Raw genomic sequence first — 18,399 nt, forward strand, 5'->3', positions numbered from 1 at the left:
GACTATCCCTTTAATAGGCCTGCTCCCTCGAACTGTTGTGTTAACAGTCAATAGTCATTAACATAAACTCTTCTTTTTCTGAGGGCAAAGTGAATGTATTGCAGTTTACATCCATTTAAGCTCTCCAAACATAGGTATGAATGGATTTGAGTAGATCTTTGTGGCCTTTCTTTGTTTTGGCTTCTACTGCTGCATCCTCAGGAATTTTTATGGCAGTTCTTTCCTAAACCTTAGGATTGGGTTTGGTGGTTAGGGTCAATCTGTAGTCCAATGAGAAGATCTCTCTTAGGTAGTCATGGGTGCAGAAGTTCTCCCTTCCTGTCCTGCTAGAGGTGTCTGGTAGCTGTCTTGGCATTTTATCTGATGTTTCTGAACATTTGTTTATGTTTCTCCACCAAGGTCCAATTACAGTGTGGCACATCTCCCTCCACACCAGCAGTTAAAAAGGGGCCCTGCCATAAACTGGTCCCTGAAATGCCATCCCGACTGTTGTTCACCACACACATTTTAAGTTTTTTTTTTATTATTATTATTATTTTTTTTTTATTCTGTATTTTTTTTTTATTGTCTAATTATTATTACTATAATTATTTCAAAATACTGTTTGCAGTCGACCGAGTCATCCTCTCTGACTGTAAATTCTTGACTGCACACTTATTAGTGTCAGTTGTTCATGTCAGTTATAAAATAATCATCCAATGTCAAGGTATTTAATGAATTTAAGTAGAATTATAGAATGTTAAAGGTGGCCCACTTTTCATGAAAACCACCGGGACATTTTGTCTAGCCAAAGTAACGTCTATACACATTACAAGAAAATTTAATTTTTTAGCATTTTAATGTTACCTGCAGTATAAAATAAAACAGGTCCTGTCACATTATTTCTTTACATATATTGAACAACCTTACAATATAGAAATGTATTAAATCATAATGTCAAAGGGCTTACTACCTTTCTTGATGAGGGAGTTCTCCATTGAAGTTTGGCCACAATCACCAGTGTCAAACTGCTTCAGCAGAACTTATTGTATCATTTGAAGAAACGGTGTTCCTTTAATTCAAGACCATTTATTGTATATGACAATGTACATTACAATCAAGCATAAATGGCCCAATTTATCTGAATTCAACCTACATACTTGAAACTCCTGGGATCCGTAATATATCCTTGTCTGTTACACAGCAGAAATTCTTTCAGTGTGATGCTCAACACACAACTGCGCCTGTTGTAGACACAGGATGTTTGAACATTACTTGGTTAGAGTGTGTTTTGTCAGTTGGCATTAAATAGAGTCTTGCACGCAGAAGTCATGTTAGCATTTAGGGGGTAACCATAGCAATAGGCTGCTTGAATGTTTTCTTTCAGGAATCAGGATCTATATCATGTGGTACAATGACATAACATGTTGTCAATATTTATCAGTTTATTTTAGATTTACATATCACAAGTATATTAAGTATCAAAACTTAAATTTTTTTTTTTTTTTTTTTTGGAAAAGCATTTGAGAGTTAATGTATGACAATGTTTGGGAAGCAAAAACTATTGTGGCATTTATACAAACCTTAACATACCACAAATCAAAAATGAACTAGAAAATCCCTTTAAAAAGCTAGACCTTCCCTCAAAGTAATTTTATAACTCACACTCTAACAAAATTATTATGAACTGGTGTTATAGTTTGATATCACTGAAATATTTTGATTCAGAGAGATCTGAAAAATATGTAATATTACCAATGGGTGTAATAATGGTGTTATATAATACATAAAAACATTATTTTGCTATTGTGAGGCCTGTTGGTTTGTCACGTGACAGCAATTCATTTTAAGTGAACAAAGCAAGATTTTTAAGCCAAACATTGTCAGTTAGACGTGATGCTCAAATATCATTATTGATTTAAGCATAAACGTTGTTGGGTAATCAAAACAGTTAGAAGAAACTATGATTTGAATTTTATTGATTTTAAATTTGAAGGATACTTTAAACATTGAGTATTTAACTTAATAATTAACCATATATTGTTTTAATTGTTAACATTATGATGAATACATACAGTATTATTCATACATCAGACACCCTCCTGTTTTTCATACCACTGTTAAATTCATTTTTCATGTTTCATGTTTCTTCCCCTTTCAGTCCCTTTTCTGGCTGTTCTTTGGACTCCTCCACTTGTGTTTGTGCATTCTTCCTTCTTCTCATGTAAGCATTCACACTCTCCAGTAAATCAATGGAGTGATTGATCAGAAGAGCGAGCCAAGCCAGGCCAAAGAAAATCCAGGCTGCCATCAAACAGCTGTACCACTCTGGGTAGTTTATCGCTGGGTTGTGATCTGGCAGGAAAAACAATAATGTAAAGATTAGGGCTGGGATGATATAATTTGAATCAAAGCCCTATCACGCCCCTCACTTTTTAGCGCTATTATTTAGTGAAGTTTTTCCGTAAATTCCATGCATTAACATTAGAGATTAAAACATCACATTTGAGTTTGTTTTACCAATCAAATGCATTTATTATATATTTTACTTTTGAACGAAATGCACGTAGCCTATCTATCAGTTGATCGCTGTGCCTGATGTCTGCATTCACCTCTCTTTATTCGTTCTGATGTAATCTAGAAATGGTCATGCAAAGAACAATCTTCGATAAGTAAAAATGTCAACTATTCAAATAAATAAATAAATAAATAAATAGTCAGAGAAAAAAATGAAGAGAGAGGGGAAAACATGAGTTAGTCACTATAATCCACAACTATACTACTAAAGCTGATGATAGAGTGGGAGTTGTGGAACCGCAAATGGACTGGACACATGGAGCAGATAAAAACACAGCGTCAACATCCCCACAGATTTTAGGTTAGTTTGATTATTAACTTGATAGATGTATATTGCTTTTTGTGTTTGAGCAAACTCTATAGGCCTAGTATTCATTTTGCACGTCACGATGTAAGCTTTTCATTTAAACACATTTTAAGCATTGTGGTTTAAAAACAAATTTAACTGTTCAGGGACATTATGCAGTGAGGCAGAATTCATTTTGGCAAATGCGCACATTAAGACGGTTTCTGATACGTGCAAAGCGCCCTTGCTCGTCTGCGCCTGACTAAACTAAGAGTTATTTTTCACGTCTTGTGTTGAAACATTTGAATACACATAGTTACGTGTCTCCTCGTCAACACAGTTATTTGTGTCTTAAATGACCGTTAATAGTTAAAGATAAGGCATGTGCACTAGTTGGCTATTATGAGATCCTGGCATTATAGGATGATATTTTAAAGGGATATAGTTCACCCAAAAATTTAAATACTGTCATCATTTACTCAACTTCAAGTTGTTCTGAACCTGTATGAATTTCTTTGTTCTCCTCAACATAAAAGATGATATTTTGAAGAATATTCGTAACCACCAGAAGGTTTCTGGTCCCTACTGACTCCAATAGGTTATTTTTTTCATACTATGGAAGTAATGGGGGCACATAAACTGTTTGGTTACCAGTATTGTTCCAAATATATACGTTTGCATTCAACAGCGGAAGGAATCTCATACAGGTTTAGAACAACAACAACATAACTTTAATTTTTTGGTGAACTATTCCTCCAAAGCAGCCTAATATAGCTGCTGTTGCCATTTGTGCCAATAATGTAAATTAAACATTAGAAAGAAAATCACTCACTGTTCTTGACCGAATCGCTTTTGTAAAATAATGTATATTGATTTTATACAATGAAGACTATTCAGTCTACTTGTAGTCTATTTATTTTATACAATATAATATTTCTTTTTCAGTGCTTTAAGTATTTGTAGGTAAATTTCTTTGTTCTATTGTAATTCATGACTGTTTACTTGTCTTCAGTAAGTTTGTTTTTAGGTAGGCTAGTATTTTTATTATTTTATTTTTTACTTTTTTTGAGATATGGGAATTGGTAAAAAGAATTATGAAATTGCAATGCATCAAAATTTTTGATCGGATATATATATATATATATATATCATTATTATTGTGATGGGGGCCCTGCAGTAAGTCATAGCCCCAGGGCCCAGTGAGGTCTTAATGCGGCCCTGATCATGACAACAATTTTGACTGATTATGCCTATTTACTGTAATTTATACACTCATTATAGCAGCTCTATTTTGAAGATTTTCTGGGTGTTTCACCATATCTAATGAAAATGAAAGTTTACTTAAATCTAATGTGTTAAATATATTATTAAATGCTATGCATACAACAGTAATATGACTTTCTTTCTATTGGCTTAAATAAGTTTTAAATTTGAATTATAATTCTGCATCTTATTTGTTACCTCAATTCAAAATTCAAATTAAGGAAAATTCAAATTCAATTTTGAATTACACACAACCCAAACTGTGATGTCACTTCCTGATTAGGGCTACAAAAATAATTACAAAATGTAAATAACTTTCAGAGGATTAACAGTAAAACAAAGAAGTCTTTATGTAATAATAATAATAATAATAATATTATATATAATATATATATATATATATATATATATATATATATATATATATATATATATATATATATATATGGTGTGTGTGTGTGTGTGTGTGTGTGTGTGTGTGTGTGTGTGTGTGTGTGTGTGTGTGTATGGGTGGTCCATATCTAATAACAATGCATCAAAACACATAAGCATCATCATTTATTTGCTATATAGTTAAGGTACATGCTGACCATTAAAAATATTGAAGTATAAAAGTTGAATTATAAATAGTTTGCTAATTTTGTATGTGTAGTCTCCTACCTGCAACATAATCTCCGAATCCAATAGTGCTGAGTGTTATGAAACAGTAATAAATGGCTTCAGCGTAACTCCATCCCTCATACTCTTTAAAAAGCAGCATAGGAACCACAAAGTACAGGAATGCTGAGCTCACAAAGGATATACTGTGAATGGATATTCGTACACATTTCTGTGGAAAGGAACAGAATCATGGGTACAGTGTAAAGGTCAAGCATGTTAATTTATACTTTTATTGCTTATCACAGACAAATATGTATGTATTTGTTTGTTTGTTTAGACTTAAAACCCACCACATCATCTTTAGTGCTGACTGTAAAAGAAAAAGTTAAATTCTCACCCCTCTATCAATTTTCTTCTCCAGAAAATTGCAAAAATTTCTCTCAATAGCCAGCATGTATTTTCCAACTCTATTTAAGATCACTACGTTCAAGGGAATGCCAAAAAGAGCAAACAACACACAGAAGATTTGACCAGCCGTTGTCAGTGGAATTATATTCCCATAGCCTGTAAAAAGATAAGAACTTTAAATGATCTAAGATTTAAATAATAATAGATGCCACACAACAAACTGAATTGTAATATTCAATGTGTTAAATGTCCCATTCCTGACCAATAGTTGTGACCACAGTTGCTGCAAACACAGATGAGCTGGTAAATTTCCAGAAGCCATCTGCGGTGTCATTGCTGTCTGGACTCAAGCCACTAAGGGAAGCAGCTTTTATCATCTTTAAAACAGTAATGGCAAGCAATGAGTACTTATTTGTAATACATGAACTGAAAATAATAATAAAAAAAAAACACTAACTGAGTGTGTGATTATGCACATGTAAATGACATATAACCCTGTTCTGTTTAAACAAAACTATTACATTCTCAGCTTTTATTATTATTATTATTATTATTATTATTACCTACTTTAGCAGAAAACATTCTTTTTCATTATACAGAAAGAGCTAAATAATGTAAATGATCTCAACAATAGACCAACAAAGAGAATTTTGTATATAAGAGATTTTCAAATTTCCAACAAAAGGAAATTCAATTATAAACTGTCGGTCTTGTTTAACAAACACAAACTGGTTTTGGTTTCTTGATCGGTGGTCTTGATTATTTTCTGCACAGATTTTCATTTCAAAGATTCTTCTGACCAAAAGCACTAATTATTTTAAATGAATGAAAATGCATGTATACATTTGCACTGAAACAGTTAATATTATATATATATATATATATATATATATATATATATATATATATATATATACATACATACACACACACACACACATACATACAGTGTATATAAATGTGTGTGTGTGTGTGTGAAATATGAAATATATATCAGATGTAAATTATGATGTTAAAAAAATGTGTAAAATGTTGTGAAAACACTCCCTCAATTATCCTACCCAGCACTGATAGTGTTGTTAATGTGAAAAAAAAAAAAAAAAAGTAAAATCTACTCTCCAGTCATACCTGTGCTAGTTCTCGGAGACCATTCTGACCCATACATGGGTACTTCTCAAGTAGTTTCATTCTTTTCTCCTTCAGGAGATCAATCTGTTGCAACACATACCATCCTTCTAGTTTCCAGAAGATCAGCCCTCCAACAAGGACATATGCTACATAAATAACTCCAAGGAACAGGATAGAAGGGAACCGAGTTACACTGAGACACTGGCATAACTTTCCTGAAAACATGGGGAGCATGGTTCCTTTGGTCGCCTGGCTCACCTGTCTGCCAGTGCAGCTGTAGGATTGTGCTACTGGGTGTGGATTTACTCTGTTTATGTGACAGGCAAATCACCCCCTTGTGTAATGAATGCCAGTCAGACCTTATGACCTGGCATGCAAATGTTGATTGAAGGAGAGCAGAAGACACAGTGAGTGAGGAATTAAAGAGGGAGACTGAAGTGGTTAGAAGCTACAGTCAGTACTCTCTGCCAATGGTTTAATGTTCTTGTATCAAAATTTAGCTATTACAGTTAAGGGTTGTTTACATAAATCAATTATTTCAAAGAGTACATAAGCACACAACAAAAAAGGAAAGTCATCTGGTTGTCTGTATGTCTCGCCATAAATTCATCACAGTATTATGTTTACTTTAGGCCTGTCTGATCTACAGCCTTGCCAATGGCAACCATAAGAACACACACTTACACATTTATGCCAAATTATGAAACCTCAACATTTACTATTTTCAAATCTCTGAACCACTGCACTTGAGCTCAGTTATGTAGGTATGACTAAATAACGAAATAGATATCGTTTGAGTTATGGTCATTTGAATGTGTATTTGAATATGGTTTAGGTTAAAAAACAGATACAATATACAAGAATAAACGTAACAAGATGTGTGCACAAAATTGAGCCGTGTTATGATTAATATAGGTGAAATGTGTTTTACTATCAGATATACAATAATAATAATAATAATAATAATAATAGCTCTCAAAACCCATATTCATAAAGTTTAATTCAATGTCTAATATGAGCTGTACAGCTGTACCCTATGCTTAAACACACACATCACACACACACACACACACACACACACACACACACACACACACACACACACACACACACACACACACACACACATCAGCTAAGTATTCCTAAAATAAAATGTGTCATTAAGAACATTCTGTACAGCAATTTAAATTCTCCATAGTATGAAGAGAGATATGGAATGATTCCTCATTGGTCTGGTAGAATCTAAGTGGATGTCTGATACACTGCGCTGTTTGAGTGGAACATTGCTTCCTGTGATAACAACCATCCAATAATACATCAATAAATAAATAATAAACTGAGCCACAGTGGTTGATGTTTTGCCTGTAAAGAAAATCTCAATCTCAAATGTCTCAGATACCAAGGCTCTAAAATAAATGAATAATAAAATAATGGAGCAGTTTTGAGAGTCAAGAGATGGCTGGCTCACTGTTCATCTACAATAATACTGCTGCTACCATTAATGTAATTTGAAAAATATTTGATATGTGTGACTTATTGCTTGTATATACTGAATTATTTTAATATTTTACAATTAAGATGTCCTAATATATTCACAGTGAAGCTTAATAAAACAGTTTTATTAATTTGTTTAAAACTTAAAAATGACATTACAATGTCTTAAACTTTAAATTGAGATTGAGCAACTTACTAAATTACCATGTTATTGTATACAATCATCATATAATTTTATAAACATTATATGTATTGACACATGATCTGTACTGTACATTGCTGGAATATTTCAGATTGCATGAATATAGGAAGCAAAGAAAGGCCACTTTATGCCTGTTCAATCTGATGAAAGAAAGTGCTGCTCCCTTATGCAAATTACTGCTCAGAACCTCATTGCTCAAACAAATCTATTCATAGTCATGCAAAATAGTGCATCATAAAACAAAAATGAACAGATCTCAGTCTTAAGATTTTTTATCAGAGAAATGTCAAATGGTTGCTATTGACAAATGAAAGACTACAGTTTGGAATATCTAAAACAGAATAGCACTTATTGTATATTGCATCTATGAAATATAACTCTTTATACATTGTAAATACAGGTGTTTATAGAACATGTATCAGCATTTGTTCACTGTTAAATAAGTTTTTGAAAGAATATCTTAACTCTACTTGCATTCTCCCAAAAGAGGCTCTAAGCAGAAAAGACCAATTTACCATTGATTGAAAAGATAATATTTTTACACCTCAAAAAACTACAGGCATTTAATGTGAATGAGTCAAAATCAGGTGTAGTTCAACATGTAATAAAACATTTGTAAATAGCGAAATGACCAAAAATATTTTACCAACAGTTTTATAACGGACCAAAGAAAATACAGTAAAACAACAAGAAACTGACATTATTTTACAGTAGAACTTGTATATATACAAGACAAAAAAATGATAGTGTCAACAAACAAACAAAGGATATGATTTCACCACTCTGTGAAAAAGATTATATTAGGTTAGGCAGGGAGACAGAGCTTTGATCAGGTTAAAACTTTATGATAGCTTGTAAAAACATTTGCCTTTACCAATGATTTATTTAGTTGCTATGCAACTACATCACCCTTAAACTGATCTCCTCATTTCAGCAAGTTTTACACTAAAAGGTAACAGAACAGATCAATAACCAGACAGTTTGTAAATGGACATATGTAATATAAATTGATGTTGTTATATTTGTCAGTGTGCCCCGTTCCTTTAGAGCCAGTGACATGAGGGTTTTGACATGTTTAAGAGTCATTAAGGTGTCCTATAATGATTTACCTGGCCCAGAGTTTTGCAGAAATGAGTGACTTTTCATTGTTTGTCCTCCTCTGTACTTATTTATAACTGTTCTTATTTTGCCACTCCTGAAACAAAGAAACATTATAATTATCAAATCAGGTTAGAAACATTAAGGCCATCCATATGCCACAAAGCGTACTGTAGAAAAGGCAAACATCACATAACTTTCAAAGTATGATGAAATTATGATTTCTCATGATTTGATGTGTCAATTTTACCAGGTTTATCTGATAAGCCATTTGGAAACCTTTTAGACACAGTAGAAAGTTAAAAGAGTTGCCTCTGCCTTATATGATAACATCTAAATCAATAAAAAAAATATACATTTAATTATTTGATAAAATATAATATGACTTTTATTTAATACATCTTCGTGTGGTATCTGTTGTGGTATTTATTTTATTTAGACTTTCTTAGATAACTGTCATTGGTCATTCATGGTGTAAGAGATTTGCTCCTGTCTCACTCCAATGACCTCACCTACCACTGCCAATGAAATCAAACCACCATTAATAAAACACCATGACAGCTTTTACTGATCTTTGTACATTTGCTTTTACCTTTACTGTTGTTATCAAAATAATTTGAGTTTTATGTGCTTTATTTGCCTTTGCCATCAAAAAGTGATCAAAACACTTCACATTGAGGACACCTATTGGTCAAACATATGTAAATGCAATGACAGCTATGTCCTTCAGTTAACTGAGAGAAAATATGGTCACATTTTATTTTAAGGTCCAATTCACACTATTAACTAACTTATAACTATGACTTATGCCTCAATAAACTCATTATGCTACCTTATGCTACCACCGGGGCTGGTGGCACAGTGGTTAACCAGAAAAATTTAAAGTGGCACATCATGCCGAAAAGGTTGCCGATCCCTGGGATAGGGTCAAGGGAGCTAAAACATGGTCACGCAAAATAAGGCATTAATATGTGCTTTATAAGTCAAGTCAAGTCACATCCTTGGGGGGCCCTAGTATTCAGTGTGATGGTGCTGACCCGTACTGCCTGAGGTCTTCCAGTCAGAAAGTCTAACCACCAGTTGCACAGTGAAGTGTTGACCCCCCGCTGGACAAGTTTGTTAATGAGCTGTTGAGGGATGATTGTGTTGAATGCTGAACCCAACTATAAGAACACCACACCTACGTATGAGTCTTTTTTCTCTAAATTTCACATTCCCGAGTGGAGGGCAGTTGAGATGGCATCATCAGTCGAGTGGTTTGACCGATATCCAAACTGGAAGGGGTCCAGGGATTAGGGAGGGCAGACTTGATGTGGTGCATGACTAGCCATTCAAAGCACTTCATGAGAATAGGGGTAAGTGCAACAGGACGGTAGTCATTGAAACAGGATGGAGATGGCTTCTTTGGAACTGGAATGATGGTGGTAACTTTGAAGCATGTGGGAACAACAGCCTGACTAAGCGAGATGTTGAAAATGTCTGTGAAGACATCAGTGAGTTCCACTGCACAGTCTCTCAGTACACGCCCAGGAATGTTGTCAGGACCTGGAGCTTTCATTGCATTGATCCTGCTGAGGGATCTCCTCACGCTGTCCATGGACAGCATCATCACCTGGTTGATGATGGAGGAGGTGGATTCTTCTGTGCAGTGGTGCTGTTTTGTTCCTCAAAGCGAGTGAAGAAGGCGTTCAGCTCGTTCAGCAGGGAGATGGTGCTGTCACAGGTCTGCGGTGGGGGCTTGTAGTCCATAATGGTCTGTATCCCCTGCCACAGGCTCAGAGTGTCTCTGCTGTCGCTGAATCAATGGGCTATCCTCCTGGAGTACTGTCTCTTAGCCTCTCTGATGCCACAGAATAGGTCCTCAGGCCCACCTCATCTCCAGTTTTGAAGGCAGCGTTCCACGTCTTCAGGAGTCTGTAGACCTCCCCTGTCATCCACGGCTTCTGGTTGGCCTGGACAGTGATGGTCTTTGTGACTGTTACATCATCAATACACTTGGTGATGTAGGCAGTGACAGTCTCGGAGTACTCTTGGAGGTCTGTGGTGTTATTGTATGTGGCAGCCTGCTTAAACATATTTCAGTCAGTGGTGTCAAAACAGTCTTAAAGAGCCTTTGACGACCCTTCCGGCCACACTTATATTTGTTTGTGGACTGGTTTGGCGACTTTAACGAGTGGTCTGTATGCAGGCATTAGCATGACAGTGATGTGGTCTGAGGCACCGAGGTGGGGGAGGGGGAGGGCCTTGTAAGCTCCTCTCTGGCTGGTGTAAACAAAGTCCAAAGTGTTTTTACCTCTTGTTGGAAAATTAATGTGTTGGTGTATTTTGGGAACACACTCTTTAAGTCTGCGTGGTTGAAATCCCCAGCCAAGATGAGAAAATCATCAGGGTGGGCTATCTGCTGCTCACTGATGTGCTGCTACAGTTCATTCAGTGCCTCACTCCTGTTGTTGCTGTTTGAGCTGGGAGGAATGTATACAGCAACGAGCAGTATGGCTGTATATTCCCTCGGTAGATAGAATGGCCGGCACTTAATAATCATAAACTCCACCAGAGGTTAGTAGTGTTTGCAGACCACAACAGCATCATGGCACCATGCATCATTGATGTAAACACAAAGCCCGCCGCCGCGTGATTTACCTCCCGTGACGAGGACTCTGTCCGCTCGATAGCATGTCAGCTGATCAAGCTGAATAGCACAGTCTGGAATGCTGTTGCTGAGCCATGTTTCCGTGAACACTGTCTGTCATTAGAATGGCTGTATCTGAGGCAGCAAGTGCATCACATTTAACACTTTCATCAACTTACAGGTTATATATTTTTTTGTAGCTATATGGGTGCTATAATTTTTCTTGTCATTTAATACACTTGGCCAAAATATTATGAAACGATGAAGCGCTATATGCACAGGATATTTCAAACGTACAAAAGTATTTGGCTACAACTAGATGTCAAAAGCTAAGACTCTTCTCCTCTCTTCAAACACACAAAAACATTGACCTTCATAGACATAGTGTTTGAATTAACAAAACGCTGTACTTTTTCAAACATCATTATGTTATTAACAGTTATTTACGTACCCTTACATTGCAAACAAGTTGAGATCTGTCTCCAGGCTGTGCTTAAGTGACAAGCTCTTTTAAATGCTTTTCATTGGATACATATTTGTAAAACCCCCAAACAGACATAAGGAAGACAAGTAGCATTGATTTAAAATATTAATAAAGAAATATAATAGAGATATGAAGTTTGGATACTTTTCTGGCACACCTGACTGGGCTAGGGTATGAAGAAAAGCACCAGGCCCAGATGGTGTTACACCAGCCTGTCTGAGAACCTGTGCTGACCAATTGGCCCCCATCTTTTCACAGATCTTCAACAGATCTCTGGAGTTGTGTGAAGTGCCTTCCTGCTTCAAACGCTCCATCATCATCCCCATTCCAAAGAAACCCAAGATAACAGGACTTAACGACTACAGACCTGTGGCTCTAACGTCTGTCGCCATGAAGTCGTTTGAAAAACTGGTTCTGGCTTATCTGAAGGACATCACTGGACCCTTACTGGATCCCCTGCAGTTTGCTTACCGAGCAAACAGGTCCGTGGATGATGCAATCAACCTGGGATTGCACTTCATCATGCAACATCTGGACAAAACAGGGACTTATGTGAGGATCCTGTTTGTGGACTTTAGTTTGGCTTTCAACACCATCATCCCAACAGCCCTCCAGACCAAACTGACCCAGCTCTCTGTTCCTAGCTCTATCTGTCAGTGGATCACCAGCTTTCTGACAGATAGGCAACAGCTAGTGAGACTGGGAAAATTCATGTCCAACGGCTGCTCCACCAACACTGGTGCCCCTCAGGGATGTGTTCTCTCCCCACTGCTCTTCTCCCTGTACACCAACGACTGCACCTCTAGAAGACTACAGAGAACGGTTCGGACTGCTGAAAGGATTATTGGTGCTCCCCTGCCCACCCTTAAAGAGCTGTATACATCCAGAGTGAGGAAAAGGGCTCAGAAAATCACTCTGGATCCCTCTCATCCAAGTTACCCCCTTTTTGAACTTTTGCCATCTGGCCGGCGCTTCAGACCCGCAAATACCAGGACAGTCAGGCACAAGAACAGTTTCTTCCCCCAGGCAATATACCTCATGAACAGTTAAATGTTCCCCACTTATGCAATAAAAATGTGCAATATCCTTATATTTATTTGTTACCCATCCATCCAAGTACATCTCTGCATCTTACTCTATTCTATTCCATTATCAACTGTTCATACAATGTATTTATTTGCATTTTTTTTTTGTGTGTGTGTGTGTGTGTGTGTGTTGTTGTCTCTGTGTACTGGAAGCTTATGTCACTAAAACAAATTCCTTGTATGCGCAAGCATACTTGGCAATAAATCACTGTATAAGGGTAAAACTGATACTCTGCCATATGGAAACGCTGCCCCTGGTATCAGACCTTTAACTTTTTTAGGGATACAGCTATTCCCATTACCTTATACAGGACAAGTGATGTGGGAACAGAATGATGGAAGTTTGCTGTTGCGGGTAGAAATTCTATAGTATTTTTGGTTTATCATTTAATAATTATTTGTCGAACGTGCCCTTTTAATTCAACTTACACCATGAACACCAAAAGCACCGAGGTCATTAGCAGCTAGTAAACTTTAACCAAACTAAATGCTTTATGTGAACATATCCTTAGTAAAATATATACTGTGGCTAATCAGTTTTTCTTGTAAATACCCTTCCAAATGATTCAACTGAATTTTTCAGATGATTAAATCAAGTATCATTCCATTTGTGACAGTTGTTTACTTATGCACTTATTAAACCCAAAGTTTATTAATTTATATACTTATTTATATTTTAATATTTAAATATTTTTAATAATAAAAATGTTTCCTTAGGTCAATTTGTGTGTGTGTGTGTGTGTGTGTGTGTGTGTGTGTGTGTGTGTGTTTCTATCCCGATGGGGACTTAAACCTGAATACACACTGACTCATGGTGACTCTTGTCACCTAAATTGAGGTCCCCATGGGAAAACAAGCTTATAAATCATATGGTTCGAGATTTTTGAGAATGTAAAAATGTACAGTATACTGTAAAAACCATTATGCCTATGGAAAGTCCCCACAAGGAAAGTAAACCAGACACACACATGTGTGTGTGCGTGTGTGTAAATAATACCTGTGCTGTGGAGCAGGTTGTGTCTGGTTCTGATGAAGGCCTCTATATCATCATCAGTCTGTTTATCTCCAGTTAAAGGAATAGAGGTAGATGAGCATTCAGCTGGGGGTAAGGCTCTATAACACAATAAACAAACCAAGACATGATGCTTCAGGTATTGTTAGGATTGGATACATGATTGCTCCATTATCAGTAGTTATCAATGATTTTGTTATTTGACAGTACAATTTAATTTTTTTATAGGTTTCAAAACAATTGTTTTTACCTAAATGCTGTGTTAGTTATAGGATTGGTCTTGTTAGCTCTGGTGGCAGGATAAACTAAGACAAAGTTTCTGAAGGAAATATAAAAGTTTGCATTTAAAATAACTTAACATCATTTTATAAATGCTATCATAGTTTCATTTTAGACATTTGTACTATACACAAGGTGTTGAAAAGGCTACAGACCTTACCAAACTTTGTGAGATATTTGCAATAATATGATTATGCATGTGTTTGCATCATGATAGTAGAGGGGCAGGGTGATAGAAGCACCTTGCTCCAGAATGATGTTCTGCTTTTGATGATGGCTGCTGGGGTTAAGTTTAAAATTCTGCAAGTGATGCATGTTTTTCTTAAGAATTAAACGCAACCATCTCTAAGGCCATCTAAAAATAATTTAAAGACCCATGGCTCCCTACTGGTGTTTTGTCTTGGGTGTAAAATAAACAAGCAGATGTCTACTGACACAGAATTACACAATTTATTAAAAGTTGGAAGGGTTACATAAAAATATACAAATTATTTCCTGGTGAAAATTATAAATGATGTTCAAATAAACTGCATATAAATCCAAACACTGTCTACTATTTTCAATTATATTAAATCAAAATATGTAACACTGCATAGGTATTATCCATTAATTGAAAATGGGACAAAATATAAGTATAAAGTATAAGAAGTGATATGAAAAACATGAAAAAGACAAGCAATCAGTCAGAAGAATAAAGGCAGCTGTTCTAGCACAATGTTAAGCCACAGGAAGTGTCCTCATAAACCATGTTTGCATTGTATTGCCCATGTATTACAACACAAACACAAATACACATTTGTGTCCTCATAAATCATATATTCAAGAGCACACACACACACACACACACACACACACAAATATATAATATTGTCACCTGGTTAACATGCAGTTGAGAGGGCTGACGTGACTTTGACTGCTTCCTGTGTTCTCTGCACTGTGACCCTGATGAAGAATGATACAATGATTTGAATCATATCATACAATGAAGAATTATATACTTTATGCCAATATAACAATTCTAGCTTCTCATAAGATTTTATTAATTAATTAATTAATTAACAGTAAATCAATATATGGAACAAAATAGCAGCACCTAGTTGCAGCTAGCGTTTGGCAGACAAATAAGTCTTGATTGTTTATATTGTTTTCAAAACTAAAGCATAATAACGCCCAGCTCTAAACTGCTAAATATGGATTATTGGGCATTAACACCATGAAAATCTGTGAAGCTGCTTTGAAACAACGTTTTAGAGCAGAAACATAAGAAAGGAAAACTATTATTACAAGCAGCAGTTGTGGGGCCAAGAACAAATAGCTGGCCTTGTTAAGCTGAGCAGATTTGCTTGGTCATAGCATCTAGCAGAGTGTTCAGTTACGAAAATACTTAAAAGTCTATGAGAAGAGTTACTAATATTTATAAATCTCCAACAAAATTACCATGATGTTATCAGCTTGATGTGGCAGTGATACAAAGTATTTTGTGTCATTAAAGCTTCTCCAAAATAAATACAGACTTCCTATTTTGCATCTTCACAATCAAATTGGTTTATCTCACTACAAAAATCCAATGAGGATCTTTAATGAGTATTTTTTTTCCTACAAAATCGAGGAGCTAATTTTGGACACACTGTAAAGGAGAACTAAAAAAAAAGTGCAAATCTGTTCATGTGAGTATCAAAATACTACAAGCTTTCTGAATAAAGAGACTTGATTTTATTTTATTATTTTGTATTTTATTATATATATATATATATAATTATAAAAATATAAATATTATATATATATATATATATATATAAATATAAATTTTTTTTTTTTTTTTTTTTTTTTTTAAAAACACTTAGACCCACTTCTCCAAACTTGTTAGTTGTTTTTTTTTCAAAACTTTTTCAAAACTGACTTAACTAAATATGTCCTTGCGGTTTTTTTTTTACACTTAACTAACACTTTTATAGGCATCCAACTAATCTAATTGTTTTCATAGAATTTATTTTATTTTTGTTTTTTATATTCATATTAGAATATATTTCAATATGAAGTGAAGTGATGTGTGGCCAAGTATGGTGACTCTGCATTTAACCAATCCAAGTGCACACACACAGTAGTGAACTCACACCCGGAGCAGTGGGCAGCCATGTGCTGCGGCGCCCGGGGAGCAGTTGGGCATTCAGTGCCTTGCTCAAGGGTCTCACCTCAGTCGTGGTTTTGAGGGTGGAAGAGAGCTCTGGTTATTCAAACCCCTCACCTACAATCCCTGCCGAACCTTAGACTCAGACCTCCAACCTTCTTGTTACAAGTCCAACTCTCTAAACATTAGGTGACGAATGCCAATATGGTATTATTGTAAAAATATACATCTTATTCAGTTTTGTATTATGTTAGGAGTTGAACTTAAGTTTAACATTTTTGAAAATAATATTTAAATGTGTAAATTTGAGGTGACTGTGCTTGTAAAAGAAACTGTAACCCAAAAACCCCAATGATCCGGAGGAATGTATGTCTGTTTGGAAATGTGTGTTTTTGTGTGGGCCATTGAAAACTGTGAAAACTATGTGCTTTAAACTTTAAATTGTGAAATGTGGTATGATTATTAAACATGATAAGGGAAGTTTTTATTAAAGGTTTTACACACAGATTTCAAGAAAAACAATAAAACATACACAAAATAGAAACAATGTAATGACTGTTTTTCCCAGAAAAGAGTAAAAAACGGGGTCAAGATATGTATAATGTATAATGTATAATATATATGTAAAATAACTATGTTTAATAACTAGTTAGAGTTTGTTACAAGTTAAATAAAATGAGAAGTAGGCTACTGATTATCTATCTAACAAACAAAAAAGTATCAGATACATTTGTTAAACAGTACGTGACAGTCAAAATCTTGTAACATTACAATTTAAAACTATTTAGAGTTTGTTACCAGTTAGAAACGAAAAGAAAAAATACAGAGGTTTGCAGTATTGGTATCTTACCCTGATCTAAAACAAAAAAGTAGCCTTCCAGATAAGTTTGTTAAACAACACGGCAAATTTTCAATGTTACAATTTTTAAAAGTTAGAGTTTATTACAAGTTAAATAAAAAGAAAAGTAGGCTACTGACCATCTATCTAAAAGAAACAAACAAACAAAAAGTATCAGATACGTTTGTTAAACAGTACGTGACAGTCAAAATCTTGTAACATTGTAATTTAAAAACTATTTAGAGTTTGTTACCAGTTAGAAAAGAAAAGAAAAAATGGTGACTTATCTCACCATATTTTAAAACAAAAAAGTAGCCTTCCAGATATGTTTGTTAAACGATACAGTAGTTTTTCAGTGTTAAAATTATTAAAAGTTATAGTTTGTTACCAGTTAAAAAAAGTAAAGAAAATATGTTGACATCTTACCGTGATCTAAAAAAAAAAAAAAAAAAAAAAAACTACAACAAAAAAAAGTGTTTTGACCCAACGGTAGAAAACTTAAACAAAAGAAAAAGAGCCACGTATTTACGGTGATCTAAAAGAAAATGCATCAGACGCGGTTGTTAAAACACCAGCATAACATAGGCTACTTCTCAAAATCTATGTTCTACTCTACCATTAGCTAAATTTAAAAAAGCTAGAGTTTTGTCACAAGTTAAAAAAAAAAAAAAAAAAAATCCTGACCAACTTACGCTGATACATCCTCACACGCTGCTGTCAAAACTCAGAATGCTTACGTCCAGTCCCACTCAAACCACACCCACTAACCGCCCCAACACACCCTATCACCAGAGTCTGCAAACGTAGATTTAAATGTATGTTAAAATAATTAATATTTTTAATAAATCAACATAATTTCTTAATTGATAAAACCATTCTACCTGTTTTATTTTTTCCATTTTTTACTTT

General features: G+C 35.0%; 1 protein-coding gene across 1 annotated transcript in view; it reads right to left on the bottom strand.

The window, feature by feature from the left end:
* Positions 1–6,491: 6,491 nt before the first annotated feature.
* kif6 (kinesin family member 6) overlaps positions 6,492–18,399 on the bottom strand; it is a 240,207-nt gene continuing 228,299 nt past the window's right edge. Inside the window, 4 exon segments of the mRNA XM_042774549.1 lie at positions 6,492–9,132; positions 14,231–14,346; positions 14,496–14,564; positions 15,399–15,466. Coding sequence (XP_042630483.1) covers positions 9,119–9,132; positions 14,231–14,346; positions 14,496–14,564; positions 15,399–15,466 — 267 coding nt within the window. The 3' untranslated portion in view covers positions 6,492–9,118.

Source organism: Cyprinus carpio, chromosome A17 (assembly GCF_018340385.1).
Source record: "Cyprinus carpio isolate SPL01 chromosome A17, ASM1834038v1, whole genome shotgun sequence".
In the NCBI taxonomy this organism is placed as follows: Eukaryota; Metazoa; Chordata; class Actinopteri; order Cypriniformes; family Cyprinidae; genus Cyprinus; species Cyprinus carpio.